The sequence below is a fragment of the Magallana gigas genome, chromosome 2, assembly GCF_963853765.1.
Source record: "Magallana gigas chromosome 2, xbMagGiga1.1, whole genome shotgun sequence".
Lineage (NCBI taxonomy): Eukaryota > Metazoa > Mollusca > Bivalvia > Ostreida > Ostreidae > Magallana > Magallana gigas.
In genome coordinates, this window is record NC_088854.1 from 42,011,338 (window position 1) to 42,038,998 (window position 27,661).

The following is a 27,661-nucleotide window of genomic DNA, read 5'->3' on the forward strand; positions in this document are numbered from 1 at the left end:
GTTAAATGCATTATTAAGTATTTTATACGAAATGTGAAAGTGAAGCGGATTACACTAGTTGTAATTTTTTTCTGCAATACTCGCTATATGTAACCAGTTTAATTAACAGAAGAAAAAAACCCACCAAGCCTTTCAGTAAAACAGTTTATTAAAAAAACAACATATCGACTCAAGATAGAGAGAATAAAATGTATGCAGTTTGTTAAAACAAGAACATAATTAATCTCGGGATTAAATTGAAGTACATAATAAAGTAACACATTTACTAGTTCATTTCATTAAAGCCATCTTGATTGTAAACCAAACTACTCATAAATACGAACCCTATTTTTTTTCTTCTTCTCGCGATCTGTTCTTGCTATGGGTGACTGCATACCAGGACTACAAAAGGAAAACAAACCTAAGACGCAGTTGTTGGAATATGCGTCTTTAAAAAAAAACAAAAATAATAGGCCTTCCTAAAAATGCTGGTAATTCAATCAGACTTGACTAAAATATTCGAAATTTTTTTCCTCTGGTCGATTTTCAAAATCACGAAGCAACTGCAAGATGTGTACTTTAAGCTTACTATGTCTTATTGGAATATTATTGATTTATGGTAAGTCGAATTCAATAATTAATGAAAATAATCAATTTCTTTTCAAAGTAATCATAGAAAACGACGAAAATGTAATTTTACTGTACCCGTGTGAACTACCTGTTCATTTCCATCTAACTCTCAAAATGTTAAGAACGATTTAGCGATCTTGACCTCTGATTGCGACCCGAGACCTAAGCCTTTGCTAGACAGCATGACAATTTCCGGATTTATAACCTCCTCTCCCTTCTCGGTGCTTCCAGACTGTTGTTAGTTGTCAGTGGAAACGACGATGCTCTGATTGACATATAGCAGTAATAATCAGGTAAAAATAACTGTTTATCCGGATTGCCACCAAAAAAAAAAATCTCGAAGACGAAATGACTGAAATATTTAAATTAAGTACAACCTGTCGCAATAACAATTCAGGCACCAATATTTCAACGGCTCTGATTTTTTTTTCCTCAATGATAATTTTTTTTTACCAAATTTTAAGTGTTTTTGATTTGGAACTATTACTAAAGGCAATTGCAAAATGTTTTCATTAATGTGAAGAATGTGTCCAAAAAAAACCAAAAAACAACAACCCGCAAATGTCTCGTTTTCAGGTTTCATCAAGGGAGACTGGTTTTAATCAATATTGATTTATTTTACATGTGCTCTTGTTAAAATGACAATTAGTAACAAAATGTGAAACTTTCATGATTTTCAAAATTAATTACTCTACTTATCAGGATGAACACAAAGAAGTGTTTGGTAAAAGTATCCGATAACATAAAATGAATTATCTTTATTTTTCACATTAAATCTTAATACAATATTTATGCACAACAATATTAGCTTATCGGAGCCAGAGGCTTAAGGAAGCTTTTCTGATCCAAATTTGTCCGTTGTCTGTCGTCATCAGCATCGGTCGATTCGTTGTCGCTGTTGTTGACTAATTTGTTTAACTACAACCTCTCCAGAACTATTCCTGTTTTGACTGTATGCGAATAGAATATCTGCTTTTATGTTCTTTTTGGGGCTGATTGAAGCATAGTATAGATAAACTATAAATTATTTAAGGAATAAGGAATCATTCTTTGAGTAGTATGAGGTGATAATTTTGGTCGGGGCGTGATCAAATCCAATAAAGCCCGAAGGGCTTTATGATAAATTTGATCAAATAATCATCTCGTAATATTCAAAGAATAATTCCTTATTACTAATATTTATATACTTTTAAGCCATTGTACGATTAAATATTCAACTATAGATAAACCCCACTAGCGCCCCAATTATACGTCATTTAAAGTTACGGGTTATATAGTACAAAATCGAAATGTGGTGTTATCACAGGCAAAGACACTGGAAAATGTAAATATATAGTATTTGCTTGTTTTTTTTTTTAAACATGACCCCACACCTTTTCCATCTCTATCCACAAACGCTCACTTAAATGAATTATGCGCTAAAACACCTTGTAAAATTATAAATTTAAAAAATCAAATCAGAATCATTTAATTAAAAAAAAGTCTTATTGATCTTTTAGAAAAAAAATAAAACGAGAAAATTTAAAAAAAAAAAAATTACTTTCAATCTTCAGACAAAAAATAAAAAAGCAAGAGACCCTTTCGCGACTGCGGTACTGCTCTTTTTTTTTCGGTGGAAAAAAATTACGCAGGAAGTAAAACATCTGGGGTATATTCAAGAGATGAAATCGAAGGGACAAATTAAACTGATGCATGTACATGTAAATTAATTTTTTATTACCTTTGACCCACTACGCAACCGTCTTAATGAAGTTAAATTTGTTTCATGATGCTGCCTTGTTTTCCGACACATATCTATCAATGTAAGAACAAACTTTTCAATCGCATAAACACGGTCAAAAGACCATAAGATTGTATACATACATAGCAATACGAAATGAGGAAGAAATATCGGAATTTGGGGAAATAGGACACGCTTCACTATGGCATGCATTATTGTATAAGGCACTTAAAAATATAGTATACCATTTCACATTTATAAAAATAATTGTGTTTTTTTCCAGTTGGAGCACAAAGACCAGATATTGTGGATGAAATTTTACCCGAGGTAAAACAGAAGACCCAGACAGGGTATTTGAACTGTACCGTGGTGAACATAGGTTCTGAGTCTGTGGTATGTTTATGTCTTCATTATATTTATCTGATATAGCAACATAAAAATTTACACCAGAGTACGGTTGTTTATTAGTGAAAGATATTGAATTGGTGAATTGAAGACGTTTTAGACATTAAGCATGCATGTATAGTATAGGTCATTGCTAATGGTCTGGGTTTTAGCTCAGTGGTAAAGTCCATAACTAGAAACACTTAGGGCCAGGGTTCGATTCCTCAGCTTACCTTTCAAAATGTACATTTCAGGTGTCATAACCAGTGCCCGCTTGTGCAATACCGGTGGTATTGTCTTCCAGAGTCAGTTTGATGTAGAAAAATGTTAGACTTTTTTGCTTAAATCAAATAAACAAAGCATATTTCAAACTATGTGTAATAGGAAATCTGCTTAAATCTCACTTAATATTTTGTTTATTTTGAAAATAAAATACGTTTCTAAATGAATCATAAGACATTAACTATAGCATAATATAACACATAAATTGCATCTGGTTTATATTCTAAAATGCAATGATAATTCCCAGATGAATCTGCGAGGATACTGCTGCAAATAACTGCAATAGATTTGTTTCTTCCTTGAACCACATTTGTTATCGCATTGATTGGAGACATTAAGTGTAAACAAGAAAAATTGTTATGTTATTAAAGTTCTTCTTGTGGTACCGTATTACTTTTCGTCTAATATGTGGGTAGTTTAGAAACGCGAACCTACTAGATTTTTAATGAACATTTCACAAGGTGTTTAATCTGAGAACAATAATCTCCACATAATTTTAGTTAATCTGAAACTCTTTAACAGGTTTGGCTAATGTTAAGTTGGAGATTTATCTGTGTATTTATTATTATATAGACAATATATAAGGAATAAGGAATCATTCTTAGAGTATTATGAGGTGATAATTTTGGTCGGGGCGTGATCAAATCCAATAAAGCCCGAAGGGCTTTAAGGGCTTTATGATAGATTTGATCACGCCCCGACCGAAATTATCACCTCATTATACTCAAAGAATGATTCCTTATTACTTAATTTTATTTTTAGCCATTGCGCGAATAAATATTTAAATATAAATAAGCAAACCCCGCTGGCGCCTCAATTTGGCGTCACTTGTATTTTGGGTTTTATAGCACAAAATCAATATGTAGTGTTATCACAGGCAAAGCCACTGGAAAATGTAAATATACACTGGTATTGCGCAGAGCCAAAACATCATACAGTCTGTTTCTGCACGATGACGTTAATAACGCACAGGCACCTGACGTTATACTAGTATATATCTTTTTTTCAATATAAAAAAAAAATACACCGCTTGCCTAATAGTGCACCTGACGTGATATATTTTTCTCATAATAAAAGAAAATACAAAACTTACCTAATAATAAATTATTATTACGTAAGCGGTGTATTCATTTATTTATTATATAAACTTGTGGAATAACGATTTTACAGCTGACATCAATCACAATAACTGCATGCTACAGTTGTACATGTTGTGACGTCAGATTCTAGTAAGGTATTCAAAAAATGACTTTGACTAGACAGTCTTTAACTTGTGTCTTGACCATCTTTGATTCAGTCAGTAGAATAAAAAATTTTTTGACCATAATCTACATAGGAATATATTATATTTAACTCTAAAAATTAATTATGAATTAACCCTTGCCTTGGCTAATATTGCTCTCCATTAATGAATAAAATGAAAGTTAAAAGTGTATAGAGCCCTGTAACTACAGTACATTTTTAAAAATTGTCCATAATCTTATGGTTTATTAAAAAAAACTGCTGCGCATCATTTACAATGCTGATAGTTACATCATTTCTACACTGTAAAGGTGCAGTGGTCCAAAGTGGAAACGGTAAATGGTGGAAATCCTATTTTGCTCAGTGAAGATGACAAAATTGTGTATCAAGGTAATGTGAATTTTTATGCCCATAAAAAGTTTGTGATGAGCAAGTAAATTTACATAGAATGGAAATTAGTTTTTTTCATTGCTACATCATACCATTGGTATACCCATATTGAATGTTTTGTTTGTATAATAATCATTTGCATTTTAATACGATTTTTATTTATAGAGGAATAATTTTATCTAAATTCTTACTGTAAAAGAGGTTCGCTCTTTAGGTTTTGGGTAGCCATTTTGGGTCATCTCTAGTCTGAAAATTCCGCATCACATAATAATTCTTGTTAAATATGTATATTTTAAATTGTCAAATAAACTTTATTGAATAAAATTGTTTAAACAAAATTACATTTTTACAGATTTTAGCAAGGAACTTTATTTTGTGTCGGAAGTTTTAGAGTACTGTTACTTTAGCCTAATAATTTTCAGCGCAGACCAAACTTCTAAATAGTTTGTGTATTCCGATAATTCATGATAATTTTAAAAAAATATATTTGAACAATATTTTGATACGCATTTCTATCAATATATTTTGGCATATTTAGCTTATATTTCATAGATGTTAAGAAAAAATTAACTCCAATTTTGTCCTAAAATTAGCTTATTTCATACTAAATCTCAAATTATTCAGATGTGACCCCTACTTGATTACTCCAAAATTGTGTAACATCTGTTGTTGTGTTCATTATGTACTGGCATTTGAAGCCACCAGTAAAGCAAGATTTTTTAAACTTTGACTTACATGCAGATATTACTTTTATAGTCACTACATGTGTTCAACTTCATACTGTATTGAAATTATAAATAAATAATAGTTCAACTATAAATATTTTTTTTTTTATTATTTAAATATTTTATTGTCCCAGACAATTTAAACATTTATTTGATGCCAGGGTTGGGATGCCCTGAAGTCATCAAATTTACAATATTATTGTGAAAAAAACTGTACATAGGACATTTTTTGCATATACACACACATTCATACAGTGTTTATGGTTGTGTACACAGAGTAACTATATATACTAAGATTGTTCAAATTTAAAAATAAGAAAAAAAGAAAGCGGAAGTTGGAAAAAATAGAGTATCCCAAGTGTAAATTAAAAACAGAGGACACTTATTGAAGGGAAGAGAAAATATCCCATCGTTTATAAAAATTGTCTTCATTGTTATTTTTTTTATACATATAATGTTCTAAATTTCTATAATACAGTATTTCTCTTTTTAAGCCTTCGAAAGACGGTAACATTTTGTTATTTCTTTTCTTATAAATATGGCGTTTTACTAAGATGATCAAAAGATTGATTATATTTTTGTGCTTTGACAGTTTACCAAACAAAATATCAACAATATTGGCATCAATCATCATATTAGTTTGATCATTAATCCACTCAAAAAAAGAATTCCATAGTTCTTCAACATAAGTACACTCCCAGAATATATAGGACAAGTTTTCAGGATAAAGGTCACAAAAAGAGCATAAATCAGATTGCACAATTCCAATTCTTTTCAAAAATACATTTGTAGTTAAAATTCTGTGAACAATTTTGTATTGAAACCATTGAATTTGTACATCTGTGGATATCTTAAAAATTGCACGGTTATGTAATTTCCACCAAAATCTGTCTACATCAAGGTTAAGTTCATTTTCCCATTTAGTTTCATATTTTGGTTTTTCCCAGGATGTAGCTGTGATTATATCATATATCTCTTTTGAACCCTTTATGTTTTTGAGAATTGGCTTTAAGAAAACTGGATAATATGGATTGTTGAACATAATTGTATTTACATCGTAGGGCAGTTTTAACATTTTAATATTGTTGACAATACCATAATAGGTTGTAAATGGAATCAGTACATCAAATTTATCACAAAAATCTTCATATTGCAGTATTTGACCATTAGTACTAAAAAAATCATATACATACAGAACACCTTTTTGAGCCAAGCATTCATAAAAAAAAAAATTGTTGTTAATTTTAAAATTTTCATTATACCAGATTGGCTGAACAACAGATTCAGACACTTCTGTTTCAACAATTTTCCTAAATTTAAATAGAGCATCAAATACATCTCTCCAAAACAAGTTTGTACAGCAACTTGACAAAACTTTTGTAAACATATTTCCATACAAAAAAATGTTTTCAATTTTTGGCAACGTACTGAGTAATAGTGATTTCCAAGAGGAAGTATAATTTAGAAATCTACGAATCCATGTGATCTTTAAGCTTGTACATAAATTGTTTAGATCTATCATTCTAAGTCCACCATCTTCATAGTTTTGTGTGATACATTTTTTTGCCACTCTTGGAGGTTTATTATTCCATATAAAATTGAAAAAAAGTTGTTCTAACTCCTTCATATAACAAGACGGAGGATTTGGAAGAGCAATAATTAAGTGGATAATTTTTGGCAAAATAATAGATTTTATTACAGTTATTTTTCCAGCTGGGCTTAACAGACGTTTCGACCAAGAAGCAACAAGTTTTTTCATTTCACATAGTTTAGGTAAAAAATTCAATTCATGCATGGCTATAGGGTTTAGGTCTATGCAGTAGGTTATACCAAGAACTGTAAACGGCTCCTGGGACCATCTTATATTAACCTCTGGGAGTATATTTTGCTTGCAATTTGATAGTGAACCTATTTTAACACATGATGTTTTATCATAATTGGGTTTTAAACCTGAGTATTTTGCAAACTGATCAATAAGAGATAAGGCATTTTTTAATGATTTTTTTGAACCATCTAATAGTAAAACAGTATCATCTGCATATTGTAGTAGTTTATATTCCTTCCCTGTTATAACTATACCTTTAATATTAAGATTATTCCTGATCAATATACCCATTATTTCGGCACATAGAATAAACAAGTATGGTGAAATTGGATCACCCTGCCTACATCCCCTTCCAATCTCAAAAAAGTCAGAAAAAAACCCATTTTGAATAACACAAAGACTTGCTTTTGAAAATAATATTTTGACCCATTTTATAAAGATTTCCCCAAAATGAAAAAAATGAAGTACTTTAAACATAAAACTCCATGAAACTGAATCAAAAGCTTTTTCAAAATCTATAAGAAGAACAAGTCCTGGGACCTTATTCTCGTTGCAATAATGAATAACATCATATAGGAGTCTTGAGTTTTCACCAATGTATCTCCCTTTCAAAAAACCTTTTTGATTTTCATGTATAAGAGAAGAAAGGAGAGGTTTCATTCTATTAGCTAGAACAGCAGATAAAATTTTATATGTTGTATTTAGTAGTGAAATTGGTCGCCAATTTTTTAATTGTTCTCTTGGTTTATTTCCTTTTGGAATAATAGAAATAATTCCTCGGGTTTGACTTATTGATAAATATCCTTTCTTAAAACTACATTGATAGGATTTTAATATATATTTATTCAGGTCTATCCAGAAGAATTTAAAAAATTCCGTCGTGAAACCATCAGTTCCAGGGGTTTTATCATTTTTCATGTTCTTAAGAGAACACAATATTTCAAATAAGGTAATGTTATTATCAAGGAGTTGTTGTTCCATTTCATTAACTTTTGGTATATGTATTTTATATTGTGTGAAAAGGTCATTAAGATCTATGTTTTCTATTTGATCATCATAGTTTTTGTATAGAACTTGATAGAACTTTTTAATTTCAGTCAAGATTTCATTTTGCTCAACAATACATTTTCCTTTACTATTGATTAATTTTGTAACATTTTTATTTACATAATTTCTTTTTTCAAGGGCACAAAAGTATTTTGTTGGCTTTTCACCATTCTCAATCCATTTACAATGAGTACGTAGTAAAAGTCCATCCAATTCATATTTTCTAATTTTTTCTAATTCATCTTGAAAATCAGAAAGGGCTTGGGCGTAGGAACTTAGGTGATATGTATTAAATAGATCCTGTGTAAATTTAATTTGTCTTTCAAGGAGCTCCTTTTGTTTTTTCCGTTCCTTAGACTTTTTACTAGCATAATAAATAGTAATTTGTCTTATCTTCATTAATAAAATCTCTAAAAATAGGTCATCATCAATACATGTAGATATCTCGGTTTCCACTGGATTACCTTGTTCCCTATATTCTAATTCAGTTTCTGCTATTGTATCTTTAACTTTCTGGACATAGGTGGGGTCTCTTAATAAAGAATTATTGAATCTCCAAAAACCTTTACCTTTTGTAAAATTGTTAAATTTTAATTGTAATTCAATAATAGAGTGATCTGTCCTATAACCGGGTAATATTGATACGCTATGTAAAAGTGACATTAACTCTTCCGATATTAAAAAGAAATCTAGTCTAGCTTGTTTGATAGGTGTTTTTTTACTCCAGGTATATATTCTTGCATCAGGATTATTTATTCTCCATTGGTCCACCAAGTTAAATTTTTCTTGTAGCTTAATGACTTCTAATTTATTTTTTAAATTATTTTCTTTAACATAATTATGACAGTCTAGGTTGAAGTTTTGAACCAGGTTCCAATCTCCACACATAATTATAAAATCGTCACTGAATTCTTCAATAATGTTAGAGAGTTCTCTAAAAAAATCTGGAGAATCTCTATTTGGACCATACAAGTTTACAATAGTTAGAGAGTATTTGTTATCAACAAGTATACTAGAGACAATGTAATTTCCATTGGGATCTGACTTAACATTTAAAACAGTATATTCAAAATTATTATTAGTAAGGGTCAGTGTTCCCCTTGAGTTTGAATTACCAGGGCTCATTAAAAAATCCAGGCCCCACTGTGCATATACAACACTTTTATCATTTTCAGTACAATGAGTATCTTGTAAACAGTACAGGGATGCTTTTTGTTCTCGCAAATATTTGAACACATCTTTTCGTTTGTTAACATCATGGAGCCCTCTACAATTTAGGGATAAAATCTTAAATTCACTCATTATCAATCAAAGTATTTAGTACAAGCCCATAAACAAAAACACATTCATACATTCTAGCGTGCTGAAAATCAATTGAAAATAAAAAAAATTCTTCCAGCATTGTGCGAAACACTATAAGGATGAGATACTTGGACATTGCGGGGGAAGACAAGCACTCAAAATTATGCATAATTAATCTTAGGCAACATGTTCTAGTCACAAAAATGGACGGTATCAACTATAAATATTTGTTTATTATCTTCAAATAATCAATTTCCATGCCAAGTTTTAGCAAAAATTTTTTAAAAAATTATCATTTCTGTTTGAGGCCCCATATTTTCAAAAAATGGCATGTGACATGGGTCGTAAATAAAACAAATGAACATTTTAGGTCCCCATCTTTATATCCAAGTGGTTTTTGAATGATTGACATTACTAATGTTTCAAGTGCCAACCTCCTTAAGCTTTACAAACTTGAGGTGGCAAATACAGTCTTCACCCCCCCCCCCCCCCAAAAAAAATATCGTCATAATAATTTTTATGAATTATGTGTATATTATAAAGGTCCTTAATTGATGATAGATATTTACTGATCCAGCAAAATCAGTGTGTCTCAATTTTATCGTTTCTTATAACGATATAATATTCTCTACTTCAGAAATCAGAATAAGGCTCTGACAATATTCAAACAAATTGAGTCATATGGGAAAGAATTCTCTTTATAGTATTATTTTTCTTTGGACAGACAGTCATGTATCTCATTTTCTATGGCCAGAGGTATTGAATGTACTTCCACTGTCATAAATAATGAAATATGTCTATAAATTGGGAAACTAAACATTTAAACTGTGCATGATCAATGTTTTTCACATGCATAATAAATTTACAAACAGCATGCTTTCATTTTTTTAAAAATAAATGAAAATACTGGTAGAAAATTTACCACGCAGTTCATTCTTTACCATTTCTAAGTGTTTCCCCCATAATTAATGTAAACAGTGCAGCATAGATTGTGAAACATTTCATCGAGGACTGACTGTACCGGTAGCTACATGTAAAATGCATGATTTACAGGTTAACCTTGGATTGACAGTTCGGGGGACGGGGGTGGGGGATTGTAAAGAATAAAATTGATTCGGAAAATGTTTGTATGTACGATATCATACCCAAGTTTACACATACAACACTAATGTTCTGTTAATTGGTAATATCATATTCTCTTTACAGGTAATACTGTGATAAATGAGGAATCAGGGCTGCGTAAATATGATATGGAGAGTCGTATAAATGGACGGAGAGTCACGTACATGTTGGTGATTCGATATTTAACAGAGGAGGATGCTGGCGATTATTTGTGCACGATAAGAATTCAAGGAGTACAGTGGCCGGAATGGCCAAAGAAGATCGGAAAATTAACAGTACAAAGTAAGTCTGTACATGAACTTTAGAATTTTTGAATTGATTAATGCACACTGTTTAGCAAGATGAAGGCAGTCTTTATAAAGTACGATTAAAGAAACGTGATAAAAATTTTCATTCTTATTAATCACAAATTTGTTTGCATGACTATTTACAGTTCAAAACAGATAATAAACAAATCCTGCTTTCACCAGGAAACAATATATCGGTATACACGTACATATTAATGTAAATTGAAATTATTTTGTTTATGTTTAAATTTTAATAAATTTTAAACTGCTTGTAATGTTTTTTAATCCAGCTGCTCCGCAGATCCAGCCCAGTATAAACTCCATTTATGAAAAAGAAATTGGATCTTCTCTTCAGCTGACATGCGAGTCCCACGGTAACCCACACCCAAACATAACCTGGAAGAGAGAGGACGGACAAGAATTACCTACGGGAGGGTTCCAGTCACGGGTAAAATCAGGGAAAGGGTCTTAATTTCGTCAAGTCTTGATATTGTGCTTATTAAGCTTTCGATCATTTATACTTACATTTGTGAATCCAGAGGGCTCTGATCAGGTATTGATGTAAGAGTTGAAATTGACACCACCCGGAGAAAACCATTGTAAACTGACGCGAACCTTCCAAACAGGCACTATTTATTTCATAATACTAAATATCTTAATTTTAAAGATTCTTTAGTAATGTACGCGCATGTAACAATTCGTTGTGTTACCCGTTGCCAAATGTGTTCCTAACGTTGAGGGTAATAGAACGGATTCTAAACTGCGTCAAAACCAATTAAATTGCAGTATTAAACATGAAAGTATAATGATATATCTTTTGAAAATAACATCATGCAAAAAAACAAACAAAAACAAAAAAAAAAAACACAAAAAAAAAACCCCGTAAAAGATATGACACAATATCAAATAAAACGGCCTCATGAGTCCTCCGGGGCACGGAGAGGATGAGTAAGTAAAAGTGATATCAAATAAAATCCAAGAATGTGATAAGTACCCTCATTTAAGATAGAAATATAGGCCCCAATCCCCGTAATACGACTAATCGATAATTGATAATATTGACAATAGCCTCTGGTTAAACAAATGCACATATATAATAATAATAATAATTATTTCTTGCCGGGTACTATAGACCAGGGTGCGTCTAACATATATGGATACATATAGTCATAAAAGTTATACAAAAACACATACATTTGTAGCATATTTGAATAAATGAAAGAATACACATAATCAAATTTACACAAACCATCAGATTTTCCCATTTCATTCATCTTTTAATTCTCCAATTATAATGCTATCAAAACTATTATATTTTTTAACGATTTAAGATACATGTATACTGTCTCGATTGGTTAATTTCCGACTGGTTTAACTGCTCAGATACACTTGCTCGTGTGTATACTCAATAATTGCAGGCTCGTAGCAAAAAGGGGGGGGGGGGCTGTCCCCTCCCACTTTTTCTCGCAGCAAACAAATATTTTTTTTCTTTGATTCACATTAAAAACCTGAATTATCAGATACTTGGTCCCCACTTATTTCGGAGCATGTAAAAACTGAAAGTGAAAATAATGAAATTAATGGTCAAATTGGACTGTTAGATTTTAGGATAAATGCAAACTTCTGAAACCCCCATCCCCCCCCCCCCCCCCCCGCAAGGAATGAGGGATTTCATAATTTGCCGCGATGTTTATTTGTCTTGTCAAGGTTTTCAGGTTTTTAAGGGGTGTTTTGGTTATACAACCTTTTCAGGGGGCAACGTTAAATCTGACTGATATTCAGAGAAATGACAGAGGGAACTACATCTGTGTAGCTGACAATAATGTAAAACCCCCTGACAGCTTCAAAGTGGAGGTCATCGTCTTTTTTCAGCCCTCATGTAGGCCTGTGCAATCAGCGGTGGGTCAGGCTAAGAACAGAAGGTTTAATGCTAAACTGGAGTGTATTGTTGCAGGTATGAAAAAATATTTTATTTCATATAGTATATATATAGGCAAAATATATATCACTTGTCAGTAATTGCAAAGAGTTAAGACTGTTCTGTACACATTGAAGATATACTAAAGATTTTCTTGGTGATTGACAGGTTATCCTCAACCAAGTATGAAATGGATGAAAGAAACAGAGAATGGAAAACTCATTGAAATAGATGATGATGACAAATATGATACCACCAAGCAGTTTAGCAGCCAGCTACAGAATGATGAGTTTTGGTACACACTCTTGGTGAAGAACGTTCAGGCCACAGACTACACAAACTACTATTGTGTGGGTACCAATAAATATGGTGACGGAGAAACAACCATTTCTTTATTTGGTAAGGCTAGTATGATACAATTTTTACTGCAATAAGAAAACAAAAAGCTATAAGTGTACTATGTGCAACTCTGCAGATGTTTGTTAGGTTTTCAAGGAGTATTTGTTCATATGAAACATTTATATAATCATTTTGTGGGTTATAGTATTTACAACTTTATCCTTCAATATTTGTGAATTTAAGAAGGTAATATTTTTAATAAAAGTAAATGATTTCTATGTCCTGATCAGTTGGATGTTTGTACATAAAGTAAATGTTTGTTCTGTTAGCTAAAGTCTGTCCCAAGATTTTTGCCGCAAATTTTCTTACATTATTCGATATTAATAAATACCTCTTGGTTCAGACGATGTTCACTCAAAAGTATGAACAATTCCCAAAATTTCCCCTTTGAAACGCTTCCTCTAGCTTGTCAGGTTTCAATACACGAGTAAAAAAAAAATGTAAAAATTCTACGGGGATTTCCATTTGTTAAAGAGATGGCGGTATCCAGCTAATAACGTTAAATATTGTGCGAGGTATGCCGAGTGGCTTTCGAATGGAGGGAAGATGTTTTCATTTCCCATTACATGTACATGTATAAATCTACGTAGGAAATCTGTTTTTGTTCCTGTGAATTTTTACGAGGGCAAATTAATAATATGTGAATGAGGTTATCTTGGAAATTTTCCCTTTCATCAATTTCAATAACGCTTCTTTTACATGTATGTTTATTTTTAATTAAAACTCGTCCAAATATGCAGCATGATATATCTTGGGACAGACTATAAAGTGAACTTCTCTCAATATTCCAGTGTTTAGCCATTTGTTTTATGAAGTTGATTTTTTCAAGTTTTGCTAGTTCAACGCATTATTTGAAATACTCTACAACTCTCACAAAATAATATTTTTATAGTAAAATATTAAATAGCTTGTTTACTTATAATATGAATTTATGAATTGAACAATCTTTTTCTTTTTTCAGAAACGAGGCAGTGCCAGGGACTTCTCTGTCCTTATTTGAGTACAGAAGTTTTTTTCTTATTTCTTAAATTCAAAGTGACCGTTATGTATAATTAAACTTAAAGAAAAATATTTGATGTAATTTTCCCAACACTTAAAAAATACATATTAGATATGTCAGTTGGTCAAAACTGTATTTTCAGAGTAAATGGGTCAAATTACATGTAGATGCTTTATAACTGAGCGAGTTAATACTGACATTTTTTATTTGCAATTTTGAAAAGTGTCTTACATATTCCAAATTTTTTAGTTAATACAACATTAAGAATTAATACATGAAGTCAAATCTCTGAGTTTGGTATTTGAGTTTTTGTCATATGAGAAATGTAGTGTTTAACTTTTATATTTCAAACAGAATCTTGCTTTTGTTTTACTCAATTTGAGAAAAAATATGTTTTTATAACCTACAAAAAAAAAAAAAAAAAAATCTCATATATATATAAAAGTTGCATAGATACAGCATCATTTGTTTTAATAATATCCATAGACTAGATCTATTCCACTTCATAATTAACGATTATTAAAGATCTTGTGGAATTATTGCAATTTTAAAAAATTCAAGTAAAAAAAATGTTACTTAGATAACAACACATGCATTTTATTTTATAAATTGAATGTTGACAGTGTAACGCTATCGTAAATAATGATATGTATCGCCAACAATGTTGTTTTATCTCGGGCAAAATGAATTTCATGAGGGTACATATATCAAAGGTTATGTACATGAAAAATTGAATAGAATTCCAAAATCTAATTATTCTAGCTAACCTGTACATGTGCCGAAGAATGTAATGAGCTTTTTGAATCAAAATTTTCCGTTATCTCTTGTTATTGGTATCACCATTGGCTTGGTTGACTTAAACTTTTCGCATTTTCATTTCTCCAGAAACACTGGGCTAATTTCAAAACAATTTTGCACTAAGAATTTCTGGAACAAGAGAATTCTAGTTTGTTCAAATGAAACGATAAGCCCTACATAAAGGATGCATCATAAGGAAAATTAATTTAAAAAATATTGACCTTTTAAAAATTCTTTTCCTAAAATACCGGTTGGCCAGTAAATTTGAAACTGATAATGAGGCTTCCCCAGGTAGTGTAGATTCAATTTTTAAAAAAAAACTTATCCCCAAGAGAAGGGTGAGGCCACAATGGGGTCGAATATTTACTTAGAAATGTATAGGGAAGATCTCTAAATAATTGCCTTTCAAACACCACTCGGCTAGTAATATTAAAATTTATGTTAAAGTATCTCAAAATAGTGTAGATTCAGTATTGTTTAAATCCATTCCAGGAAATATAGTGGGGCCACAATGGAGGTCAAATTTTTACGAAGGAATACTTTAGAAAAATCTCTAAAAATCTTCCGGTCACAATCTATTCGGAGAGAAATGTTGAAACTTATATGAAAGCTTCCTTAGTGTAGTGTAGATAAACGTTTGTTCCAATATGAACCCCGCAGGATTTAAACCTAAAAAAATATTAAACAGCTTTTATGGTTTTCTTTATAACGCAGCTGCTCCTCAGATCCAGCCCAATATCAACTCCATTTATGAAAAAGAAATTGGATCTTCTCTGCAGTTGACATGCGAGGCTCACGGCAACCCCTACCCAAACATAACCTGGAAGAGAGAAAACGGGGAGGAATTATCTACTGGGGTGTTCCAGTCAAGGGTAAAAACAGAGTTATTTCGAAGGGGATCTTAGTCCAGTCTCGATATTATGCTTGTTGAACTTTCGATCATTACTAACATGTGTTAATACAGAGGGCTCCAGGGACTATTTCAAGTACTTTTACTATGAAAATTTTCAGAATTTGCATTCACCCCCCCCCCCCCCCCACTCCCCATAGATCCACACAAGAATTCTGCTCCGACAACTTTGAGTGGTGATTTGTTTATACAATCTTTGAATGGACTTTCAGTTAAATCTGACTGATATTCAGAGACATGACAGAGGGAACTACATCTGTGAAGCTGACAATAATGTAGAACCCCCAGACACCTTCAAAGTGGAGCTCATCGTCTTTTTGAAGCCCTCATGTAGGCCTGTACAATCAATGATAGGTCAGGCTAAGAACAGAACGTTTAATGCTACACTGGAGTGTATTGTTGCAGGTATGAAAAAATATTTTAACTCAAATGTTTATATGTGCAAAAATATATCACTTGCCAATAATTTCTACGTAAGAGTTAAGACTGTTCTATAATACATTGAAGATATTAAAGATCATGATGATTGATAGGTTATCCTCAACCAAGTGCGAAATGGATGAAAGAGTCAGAGAATGGAACACTTACTGAAATAGATGATTACGATAAATATGACATCAACAAGCAGTTTAGCAGTTTGCTACAGAATGATGAGTTTTGGTACACACTCTTGGTAAAGTACGTTCAGGCCACAGACTACACAAACTACTATTGTGTGGGTACCAATAAATATGGTGAAGGAAAAACAACCATTGTCTTATTTGGTAAGCATGATAAAATGTTGACTGCAATTTTATATTATGTTACACACTGCAGATATTTTGAGAGATCTTGATTCCAAGGAATATATGCACTCAGATATAATTATATCATTATATAATTATTTTGTTGGTTTTAGTATTTACAACTTTATTCTTTAACTGTGAAATAAAAGAAGTGACATTTTTAATCAAAGTAAATAATTTTTAACCGGGTTTTCCAACGGAAAAATCCGGTTATTAAAATGGTGAAAATGGCGGGCGGGCGGGCGGGCGGGCGGGCGGCTGCCAAAAGGGTACCCTCATTGTACGGATAACTCCTCCTACAGTTTTCAAGATAGGAAGTTGTTCTTTTGCAGATCAATTGTACATATATCAGAGGTGTGCAAATTGCTAGGATTTTGATTTCCGATAATTTATCGAAAAAATACCAGCTTTTGAACTTAGTCATTTTTTGGCAAAATATTGCATATAGGGAACCCTCATTGTACGGATAACTCCTCCTACAGTTCTCAAGATAGGAAGTTGTTCTTTTGCAGATCAATTGTACATATATCAGAGGTGTGCATATTGCTAGGATTTTGATTTCCGATAATTTATCAAAAAAATACCAGCTTTTGAACTTATTCATTTTTTGGCAAAATGTTGCATATAGGGTACCCTCATTGTACGGATAACTCCTCCTACAGTTCTCAAGATAGGAAGTTGTTCTTTTGCAGATCAATTGTACATATATCAGACGTGTGCATATTGCTAGGATTTTGATTTCCGATAATTTATGAAAAAAATACCAGCTTTTGAACTTAGTCATTTTTTGGCAAAATATTGCATATAGGGTACCCTCATTGTACGGATAACTCCTCCTACAGTTCTCAAGATAGGAAGTTGTTCTTTTGCAGATCAATTGTACATTTCTCAGAGGTGTGCATATTGCTAGGATTTTGATTTCCGATAATTTATGAAAAAAATACCAGCTTTTGAACTTAGTCATTTTTTGGCAAAATATTGCATATAGGGAACCCTCATTGTACGGATAACTCCTCCTACAGTTCTCAAGATAGGAAGTTGTTCTTTTGCAGATCAATTGTACATATATCAGAGGTGTGCATATTGCTAGGATTTTGATTTCCGATAATTTATCAAAAAAATACCAGCTTTTGAACTTATTCATTTTTTGGCAAAATGTTGCATATAGGGTACCCTCATTGTACGGATAACTCCTCCTACAGTTCTCAAGATAGGAAGTTGTTCTTTTGCAGATCAATTGTACATATATCAGAGGTGTGCATATTGCTAGGATTTTGATTTCCGATAATTTATGAAAAAAATACCAGCTTTTGAACTTAGTCATTTTTTGGCAAAATATTGCATATAGGGTACCCTCATTGTACGGATAACTCCTCCTACAGTTCTCAAGATAGGAAGTTGTTCTTTTGCAGATCAATTGTACATATATCAGACGTGTGCATATTGCTAGGATTTTGATTTCCGATAATTTATCGAAAAAATACCAGCTTTTGAACTTAGTCATTTTTTGGCAAAATGTTGCATATAGGGTACCCTCATTGTACGGATAACTCCTCCTACAGTTCTCAAGATAGGAAGTTGTTCTTTTGCAGATCAATTGTACATTTCTCAGAGGTGTGCATATTGCTAGGATTTTGATTTCCGATAATTTATGAAAAAAATACCAGCTTTTGAACTTAGTCATTTTTTGGCAAAATATTGCATATAGGGTACTCCATTTCACTGTATAAGGGTTGACATGGATTATGGATACAGTTTACATAAAAGAAAACCCGGTTTGCTGTCACATTGACAGCTTTTCACTTGTTATGTCCTACGGCAATTGAAGATTTTCACCTAAAATGTATGTAATTAAAAGTTTTGATAGCTAAAGTAAACTTCTGAACATATTCCAGTGTATAATCTGTTTTATAGAATTAACTGTTTCAAGTTTTGCTAATTTAGAGACATGGACATGGACATGTTGTACAACACTTTCACTAAATAATAATTTTCTAATAGAATATATTACAGCTTGTTTACTTATAATATGAATATCTTTCCTTTTTTCAGAAACGATGGAGTGTCAGGGATTTAACTGTCCTTACTTGGGTACATAATTTTTTCTTATTTCCTAATATAAGAACAACCATTGTGTATTTATTAAAAACAAAATATTTGATGTAATTTTTCCACCACTTTAAAATACGTGCAAGAAATGTCAATAGGCCAAAAATGCCTTTTCAGTGTAGAGAGGTCAAATTAGATGCGCCATAATTGAGAGGATGAATACTGTTTTTTATCATGTTTTATCTACAGATTACTAAAAATAGGCTATCAGAAAATCTTAATTAATGCAACCACATTAAGAAGTTAATACCTAAGGTCAAATATCTGAGTTTAATTTTGTAAAATGAGAAATGTAGTGTTTAACGTTTGAATTTCACGAAAAATCTTAGTCGTGTTTTACTCAATTTGAGAGTTGATTGATCTCCACAACAGACAAATAATATATCATACATGTATAGAAGTGACATAAATTAAGCGTTATTTATATATTTCAATGATATATATATAGACTATATCCGTTCCACTTCATAAATAACGACTATGAAAGATCTTACAACTAAGTAGAATTATTGCAATTTTTCAATGTATGCCTTTTGAAATTCAATGTTAACAGTAGAACAGTACTGTAAATAATGATATATGTATATTTTTAACATTTTTGTTTTATCTTGGGCAAAATGGATTTTATTAGGATACATATATCGTAGATTATACACATGAAAAATTAAAAAGAATTCAAACATTAATTTTAGTAAGCTTTTCAGATCAAAATTTGTCCTTTGTCTCATGTCGATGACGTCGTTGTAAACATTACGCATTTTCACTTTCTCCAGAACCATAAAGCCAGTTTAAAACAAACTTAGCATAAAGAATCCCCAGGGCAAGAGGATACATGTTTGTTCAAATGATGGGCCAAGTCCATTGTAAAGGGATATACATGTAATAAGGGAAATAATAAAAAAAAATTATCGTTTTACCAAAACTCTTTTCCTCAAATACCAAGTGGTCAGTTAAATTGAAACTTATGTGGAAGCTTTCCAGGTAGTGTAGATTCAAATTTGTTCAAACTATTATCCCCATAAGAAGGGTGAGGCCATAATGGGGTAGGATTTTGACATACTATTGCATAGGGAAAATTTCTAAAAAAAAAATCTTCCTACCAAAAAATATTTGGTCGGAAAAGTTGTAATTTATGTTAAAACATCTCCAGATTGTAGATTCAAGTTTATTCAAATGGTTACAGGGTTGAGAGTGCGTCATAATGGTGGCGAACATTTTATATGGGAATATTTTGGAGACGTGTCTTAAAATCTCCCTCTCAAAAACCATTTGGCCAGAAAAGTTAAAACTTGTGTGAAAGTGTTCCTAGTTTAGTGTAGATTCACACTTTGTTCCAATTATGATCCTTGGAGGTAGGGTTGGGGATGCAATTTTCCATTTGACCAGTAGAGTTAAAACCTATGAGGAAGCATTCTCAGCTAGTGCTATCAAGTTTGTTTTAAACATTAACTTTGGAGGTGAGGTGGACCCACAATGCCACAATTTTACACAAGAATATATAGAGGAAAATCATTTGTTCACCCTTATTGCGAAAACGATGTTGAAAAATGTGCCAAAAAGAAAATATCTGCTTCATTGTAGGGAAATTTTTAAATATGATTGATTAAAGCTGTTTGATCAGAGTTAAATCAGTTTGCTATTGTTGGTCAGATGAGCGATGTGACCCCTAGGCCTTCTGTTTGTCAATGTACTAGGAGCCGTATTCCACTTCTTATTATTACATTTATTTATAGGATTGTCTGAAAGAAGTCTATTTCTCATTAGTAATAATGTCTCTATACAAACTTTTTCTGGAACTTGTGCTTACCTACAGTGACTGGAATGACGTTTAAGACACGCAATCATTTCTTTATACATAAATATTTTCCACTTGTGCATATAGAGAAAAAAACCTCAAAAAAGTCATTACGTCACTCTTTGTAATCATTGTAAAAAGGAACGTACATGAAAACTAGATGCTTTACTTTAATCGGTATTGCACGTATTCGAATCGAATTCCCGTCGAATGGTAGCTAAACATTGCCACTGAATTCAATGATCATCAGGAGTCACAGTAATGTCATGAAATACAAATGACTAAGTTTAAAGTGATCAACTTTACAGAGAATAGTTGAAGAATTGAATTTCAAACACGTAAATTGGTCAAGTATATAGTTTTGAAAATATGCCTGTATATCCTCTAAACCTCAACTAGTGTCAAATATTATTCATAGTTATGATTGTATCTAATCATTTCAGATTTTGGATACAGGTATTCTGAAGTGGCAATATATTTTTGATAGTATAGGGATTCGTGTAAATAGGTTTTAATAAATGTTTTTATACATAGATGAAATTTTACCTGAAATGAAGCAGAAAGGTGAAACCGGCTATTTGAACTGCACAGTGCTGAAGAATAGATATTGTAACGTTGTAAGTAGCTAATCTAATAAAAACCTGGGTTTTTTTTCACTTATGAATATCTCAAAAGTGTATTTGAATACATTTCCATTTTTTGCAATATGTTATGAATAAAAAAAAATAGTATTTTTTGTACAACTTTTGCATAGAGATAGAATCTAACAAGTATTATATTTTGGAAGAAACACTGGCGTAAGAAAATATCTCGAGTTTTTATAATTCAAATAACTGTAGGCTTATGAAATTACCTAGCATTTTTAAACAATAATTTTGTAAATAAACATAAGAACCGTTGATTTTAGAAAATGTATATTAAATTTGACCTTAAAAACAAATAACAATTTTACCAGCTTTTAACCTTACCTAAGTTGAAAGCTCAATTAAGCTTTCTCAAACACCTTTTGTCCGGCGTCGGTCTTTCTGTCAGTTTGTCCATCCGTAAACTTATTACATCTTTCACTTACTTTTTGAACTGCTTGGTATATTTCAACTTAATTTGGCACAAATTAGGTAAATGGTTTCACGTTTTGGTTTGTTTTCAACGAAGAGCTGCGTCCTTTTTGCAGAGGAGATAATTAATAATTATTGAAAATTTCTTGGTATTTTTCAAACATATTTGTCTCTTACACCATTTGGCCACAGAAACTGTACCTTGTGTAACAGCATCCTCATGTAGAGGAAATTCAAATTTATACAAATGTTTCCCAGTGTTATTATTGGGTCGTATTTTTCATAGGATTGTATGGAGCAAAATTTTTTAAAGTCTTCTCAAATACTTATTCGCCAGATAAGATGTAACTTGCGTGAAAGCATCCTCAGGTTAAATAGATTCAAAATTGTTCCAAACATAATCCCCTGTGGATTTTCTCCTAAATATATATATATATATATACTCCCTTGTCCTTTTGTACTCCCTTGTCCTTTTGTATATATTTGTTAAGTCTTCATAATATTTTAAAACCAGGAATGTGTTATTGCTAGAAGATTAAAATATAATAAAGAAAAAATTGATTTTCAGAAAGTTAGAGATATTGTGTGTTGGTAATGTTAATTTTGATTTTAATGTCCATATTTACTTCAGTTTAGTAGAATAAATAGAATGACTTTGTGTGTTTTATCACATTTCATAGAATTGAAACTAATATCTCATAAAAAATATCAATGGCACATGAGTAAAACCATTGTTTTTAAGTCTTTAAGAGAAAGAAAAAGACCTGACCCTGCTACCGTTGCTGCGGGAAAAAAAAATTGTCAAAGTTGATTAATGTGATAAGCCTGATATCATCACGTGGTATTATTGTCACTTCGACTGTGTGGAAACTTCATGCATATCTTAATATTAAAATATTAGAAACTCTTTCCTTTTATAGTAAAGACCATATTTAAGTTATTTATCTTACCTTAATTGGTCTACGTGTTTTGTACGCATTCACTTACTTACTCAGGCATATATATATATATATATATATATATATATATATATATATATATATGTGTGTGTGTGTGTGTGTGTGTGTGTGTGTGTGTGTGTGTGTGTGTGTGTGTGTTTCCTTGATAATCAAGACAAAGTCTTATGAATGTAAACAGTAACTGTTTATATACTTTGATTGATAATTAAATGCAGCTTAAATGTTTTTACCAATATAAAATGCAAATTATATAATTTCTTTAGGTGCAATGGTCAAAAGCTAGGGTAAATGAAACTGGAAATCCGATACTGATAAGTGAGAAAGAAACGATTATTGATCAAGGTAAGGCTATGTAGGAAATTTTTGATACTTAACTATCAAAAGCTCGAAATAAATTGTATTAATAAGAAAATGTCACTCCTACGTTCATTAGTAATTATTGTTATACTTTCGTGTTAAATACTGAAATCTGATTGGTTTAGACGCAGTTCATAATCTGTTCTATTACCCTCAGCGTTAGCAAAGCACTTAGCAACGCTTCGCGTCGGTTGACAATGGTTTCCTCGGGGTGTCAATTTCAACTGTTATCCTCCCAAACAGGCACTATTTATATAATGGCCTGGTAAATTGTCGGTATTTCCTTCTTAAAGTCTCATAGATCCATGAACAGTTTAAAATATACTTAGGAATTAAAGTATTATCCCAAAATTGTGCTGAATAATATCAGATTGATCAACTTATTTTTCTTCGATTGATGGTCTTTGAAATACTTCAAGTCAAAACTGTGTCTTATACAGACTGCTTCAATTAAAATAGTCCTGCATTAATGAAACGGTTATTGAGGAACATCTTTCTGTCCAATTAAAACATTGTTATAGATCAATGTCTGTAAGATCATGCTTCAAAAAGTCAAAGCAACAAAAACTTAAAGTTATGCGTAATACACGTAGATTGTAAAGCTTAAAACTTTTTATCATTATTGGGAAACCTAATACAATTCCTTGCTTTCTTTTTCTGACGTTGCCAAAGATATCAAGCGATCACAAAATAGGCAACACATGCAAAGCATCTAGAGTATAAAATTAAAAATAAAATACATTGTAAAATTACGCGTTTTACGGATTGACTTCTTTGTTTATGGTGAATAATTAACTGGAAAATGGTTTTTAAAATCGTTTTTCAGTTGCTGTTCTTATTGTGTGGTTTGTTTGCATTTATCAGCCGATATAACAAATAATTTTGAGCCGATGTTGTAGCATAGACTTTTCCCCCGTATAGTTTTTTTTTCTGCCAGAAAATCGTATCTTTTGGATTGTTCCTTCATGTAACTTTACGTTTGCAATATGGTCTTAGTTCTTTGAGAGACATTTCAGCATACTATGAAATCTTAAGAATTCATGGTGGCTTAATTGATTTTCCTGGTATTCGTGGGTAGCCCTTCCCCCGCCCCCACGATTTACATTCTCAACAAAAACAAATTAAGAAAGAGGTATCTTCCTTTCTGAAATTGAAAATCGACGCATCCATGTAATTACATCACCACGAATAAGCAAAATACACATAAACAACAAAATTGACCCTCACGAATTTAAATGATTCCTCAGTTTAAAGCATAACCGTAATTTATACTACATGTGTATTTTTGCACGGTCTTATTATCACCTATTTAACTGGAAATCAGGCGGTAAATGCATCTTATAGAGAAAAGAGAGATTTCAATGGAGACTGAAAGAGACAGATATATAATCAATACAAATGTACATTTTATAGTGCTTTGGTGTTTCATATATTTCCAAGTATAAGCAAAAGATGCATTATTTATCAGCTCAAATTTTTTTATACCCTGGCTGTAAAAATATAGGAAATTTCGATGCAATCCAGAAACAGAACGGAGATATAAACTAGGGTGCATTTTTCCGAGGGGAAACTCACACTGATTTTTATTTTGAATGGAAATGATAAGCTAGAGCTGTTTTTTTCCGAAGGGGAAGAATTTTGGTTCCTTTTTTCGGTGGAAAAACTATGCAGGTTAAGAGTCCATTCTACAACCTTGGGTTAATATTATCGTTAAACTGCCAATTTCTTTTTTAAATACCGTTGTTAAAACTCGTTGGTTCAATTGTTTTGTTTATACCGTATTGTTTTTACCATTTTGAACATAGTCTGTTATTTTAAAAATAAGATGGAAAATATATACTCAGTATATGCTGCTGAGCATAAGTTGGAATTTTGTAATTCAGAGATGTTATCAAGTGAGAAAGTAGGACTGGGAAAATACGATGTTCAGACTCTTACAAACGAGAACAAAACTTCATTTATGTTGGTGATTCGAAATATATCAGAAGTGGATGCTGGAGAATACTATTGCACTCTGACACCTGAAGGACAAACCAGTTATATATGCGATCAGAACACTGGTATTTTATACGTCAATGGTAAGCAAACCAATTGTAAATTCCATTGTACATTCCGAATCTTATTATATTACTATATGTATTATTATATTATTATATTACCGGCAACACAAGTGCTTCTGTTTGATGGAGGTTAATAAAAATATAACACACCTCAGGATCCACGTAATTCAAAAATATTATTTTTGTCTAATTCATATAGTGTTCAGTTTAATCTCATTTTTAAAAAAAATACTATCTTTTGCAGAAATAAATGATGAAGCAATTGTAATTGTTATAAATAAAATCATAACAAGTATTTCTTAACTACTTTTATTTCTTACCGAAACTTCACAATATGCATACCCTCATTTTCATAACACTTTTTCGGAATTTTTTTTTATTATTGTAGTTCAAAATAGATATTTCAAGTAAAACAATTTATAAATATTTATCGAGTATTATGTTAGAAACACATTAATACTATTGTTATTTTTATTGATAAACTCATAAAAATGGCATTTTTACAAAGAAATACCAATTAAAAAAATAAGAATTTTAACACAATTTGAAAATTCTTGGCTTCTTGGCATATGGCATATTTTGTTATCGCTGGTTCACTGACTTTTTTCTTTAAATTTTCGATTCATGTCTGTTGTTTCTTCACCTTTTAAAACATTTATAACCCCCCCCCCCTTAACTTGATCTTGAAAAAATGTCATTAAAGTGACATGGTCACGATTTTGGTCGAAAATTATTTTTCCGATTTGAATAACTACAATGCTTCAGTGAGGCATTCATAATAGGCAAACAAAATTTAAGTGTCATTGGTTGAGTTAAAAGCGAGTTACAGAGCTTACAATTCTATGACATGAAAACATAGCTTTTGTATACATTTTGAATGTTGAAGTAAAAATTTCAAATTTAGAGCTAAAATGAATGTGTTAAACGTTAGGAACTGTTTATCTATGCTTAAAATGAAGAAGAAGATAGAGAAATCAGCTTGAAAAGGGTTTTTAATTGGTAATTTGAACCTTTGTAAACAAAAACAAGGCAAGCCTTGTTTACATGGCACTGAATTGTGAGCTCTGTATCTTGCTTAAAACTTAAAGACTGACACTCAAATTTCATTTGATCATTAGACATGCATTTCTAAAGCATTATTAATAATAAAAATAGAAAAATAGAATTTGACGAAAATCGTGACCATGCCCCTTTAAATGTCATGAAATAATTTTTTTTTCAACATTTTTTCAATAAATATATATCGATACTCCTCATTAATTTAAGGTTCATTTAAAAACGAAAAAAAAATACTGTCTGCGCTATTGTTACACAAAACGTCGGACTGTGTGTTCTGATATTAAAATGAAAATGTTATATTTACAGAGACTTTGTATTGTCAAGGAACTAACTGTCCAAGTTCTTCCGGACCACAGATGGAGCATTTCATGGCCTTCTTGACGTTATTTCTCCTCTGCCTGAAACATTGTATCACTTGATCACGGAGGAAGACCTGTCCATTAAGTCAAAGACACTGGAAATGTACTTGTTTTAATTTCGTATGAGTAATTATATTTGCAAACCGTTAAACAAGTGAAAAAAATGTAGAGGAGCTTCTGGAGTATATTGCGATATACAACTGCATTAATCATTGATTCAACTGGAATCATTAATTCTTAATTAGCCTTTGAGTTAAATTGTGGTGTTTTGTGAACTTATTATTTTTTTTTAATATGTAATGGTATTATAAAAGCGTTTACTTCTCCACATAGTAATTATTTTGGTCATGTACTGAGATGTTTGTCAAATCATATGCTTTGCGCGGATCTAGAAAATTTTCCAGGGGAATCATTTTGTCATGGTGTGAAATTCAATCTTTCGGACTATTTTTAATTATTGTGTAAATTAACTTTTTCGGACTTTGTGTTAATTGTTACCAACACTTTTCATCTATTTCGACAACTGTTTTATAACTTTTTATAAATTTCGCGCAGCATTAATCCCACCTGAGGCACTATCAGTGATGGACAGCTAATCTTTTAATTGACTTCTCTTTATGTTTATTGAAACTCGATCTTTCATCTTATTAATCCTTTTATGTAAAATGTCATGATTTACTCGATCAATAGTTGTTTGATAACTAAGCTTACATCTGTACTTATTATGTTAATCCTTCATTGTGTTGTTCCATTGTTCATTATAAATAATTCAAAATTGAAAACTATCGAGAGTTGGAATCAGACTTTCGGTGCTGATGCATACCAAACTCACGTAAAAGTATATTTCATGTCAAGTCTATATAAAAGTCTGAAAACTTAAACGCGTGTTGGCTTGTTGGTTTCATGAGGCTTGGTCCAACAACAAGAGAATAAGCACAAGGTTGGCCCAGTATTAGTTCTGTACGGGAGAGAGTGCCCCGTAATATTTGGTTGGAGAAACCTAAGGGTAACGACCCCCGGGACTGCTACATATATTTTGTTGTAGTCAGATCCTGGACCTCTACAACAGTTTAGCGAGTTTCCCTAGATTCAGAGTCTACAGATGAAAAAGACGATTTAAACTAGATTCAACATGGAATATTCTTTCCGACCGCAGTAGAGAC

General features: G+C 31.6%; 1 protein-coding gene across 7 annotated transcripts; it reads left to right on the top strand.

The window, feature by feature from the left end:
• The first annotated feature begins 358 nt into the window (after positions 1–358).
• Positions 359–27,379, top strand: LOC105348786 (lachesin). Of its 7 annotated transcripts, none has more exons than XM_034445133.2 (16): positions 359–598; positions 2,613–2,722; positions 4,549–4,627; positions 10,733–10,930; positions 11,226–11,383; positions 12,688–12,889; positions 13,022–13,252; positions 14,214–14,252; positions 15,765–15,922; positions 16,173–16,365; positions 16,494–16,724; positions 18,798–18,836; positions 21,184–21,266; positions 22,927–23,005; positions 24,904–25,098; positions 26,446–27,379. In XM_034445133.2, exons 1-16 carry the CDS (start codon positions 550–552, stop codon positions 26,556–26,558), a joined length of 2,157 nt encoding a protein of 718 aa, XP_034301024.2. In that variant the 5' UTR covers positions 359–549; the 3' UTR covers positions 26,559–27,379. The 7 variants fall into 7 exon arrangements, with proteins under 7 accessions (XP_034301024.2, XP_065932768.1, XP_065932769.1 ...); XM_066076696.1 differs by having other exon boundaries at positions 12,808–12,889; XM_034445139.2 differs by lacking the exon at positions 359–598 and adding an exon at positions 733–902.
• The last annotated feature ends 282 nt before the right edge of the window (positions 27,380–27,661 follow it).

Excerpts from the sequence above, each read along its gene's own strand:
- LOC105348786 (XM_034445133.2), top strand. The coding sequence starts at position 550 with ATGTGTACTTTAAGCTTACTATGTCTTATTGGAATATTATTGATTTAT. Across the intron at positions 10,931-11,225 it reads CGGAAAATTAACAGTACAAA|CTGCTCCGCAGATCCAGCCC; the intron begins GTAAGTCTGTAC and ends TTTTTAATCCAG. Across the intron at positions 25,099-26,445 it reads TGGTATTTTATACGTCAATG|AGACTTTGTATTGTCAAGGA; the intron begins GTAAGCAAACCA and ends TTATATTTACAG.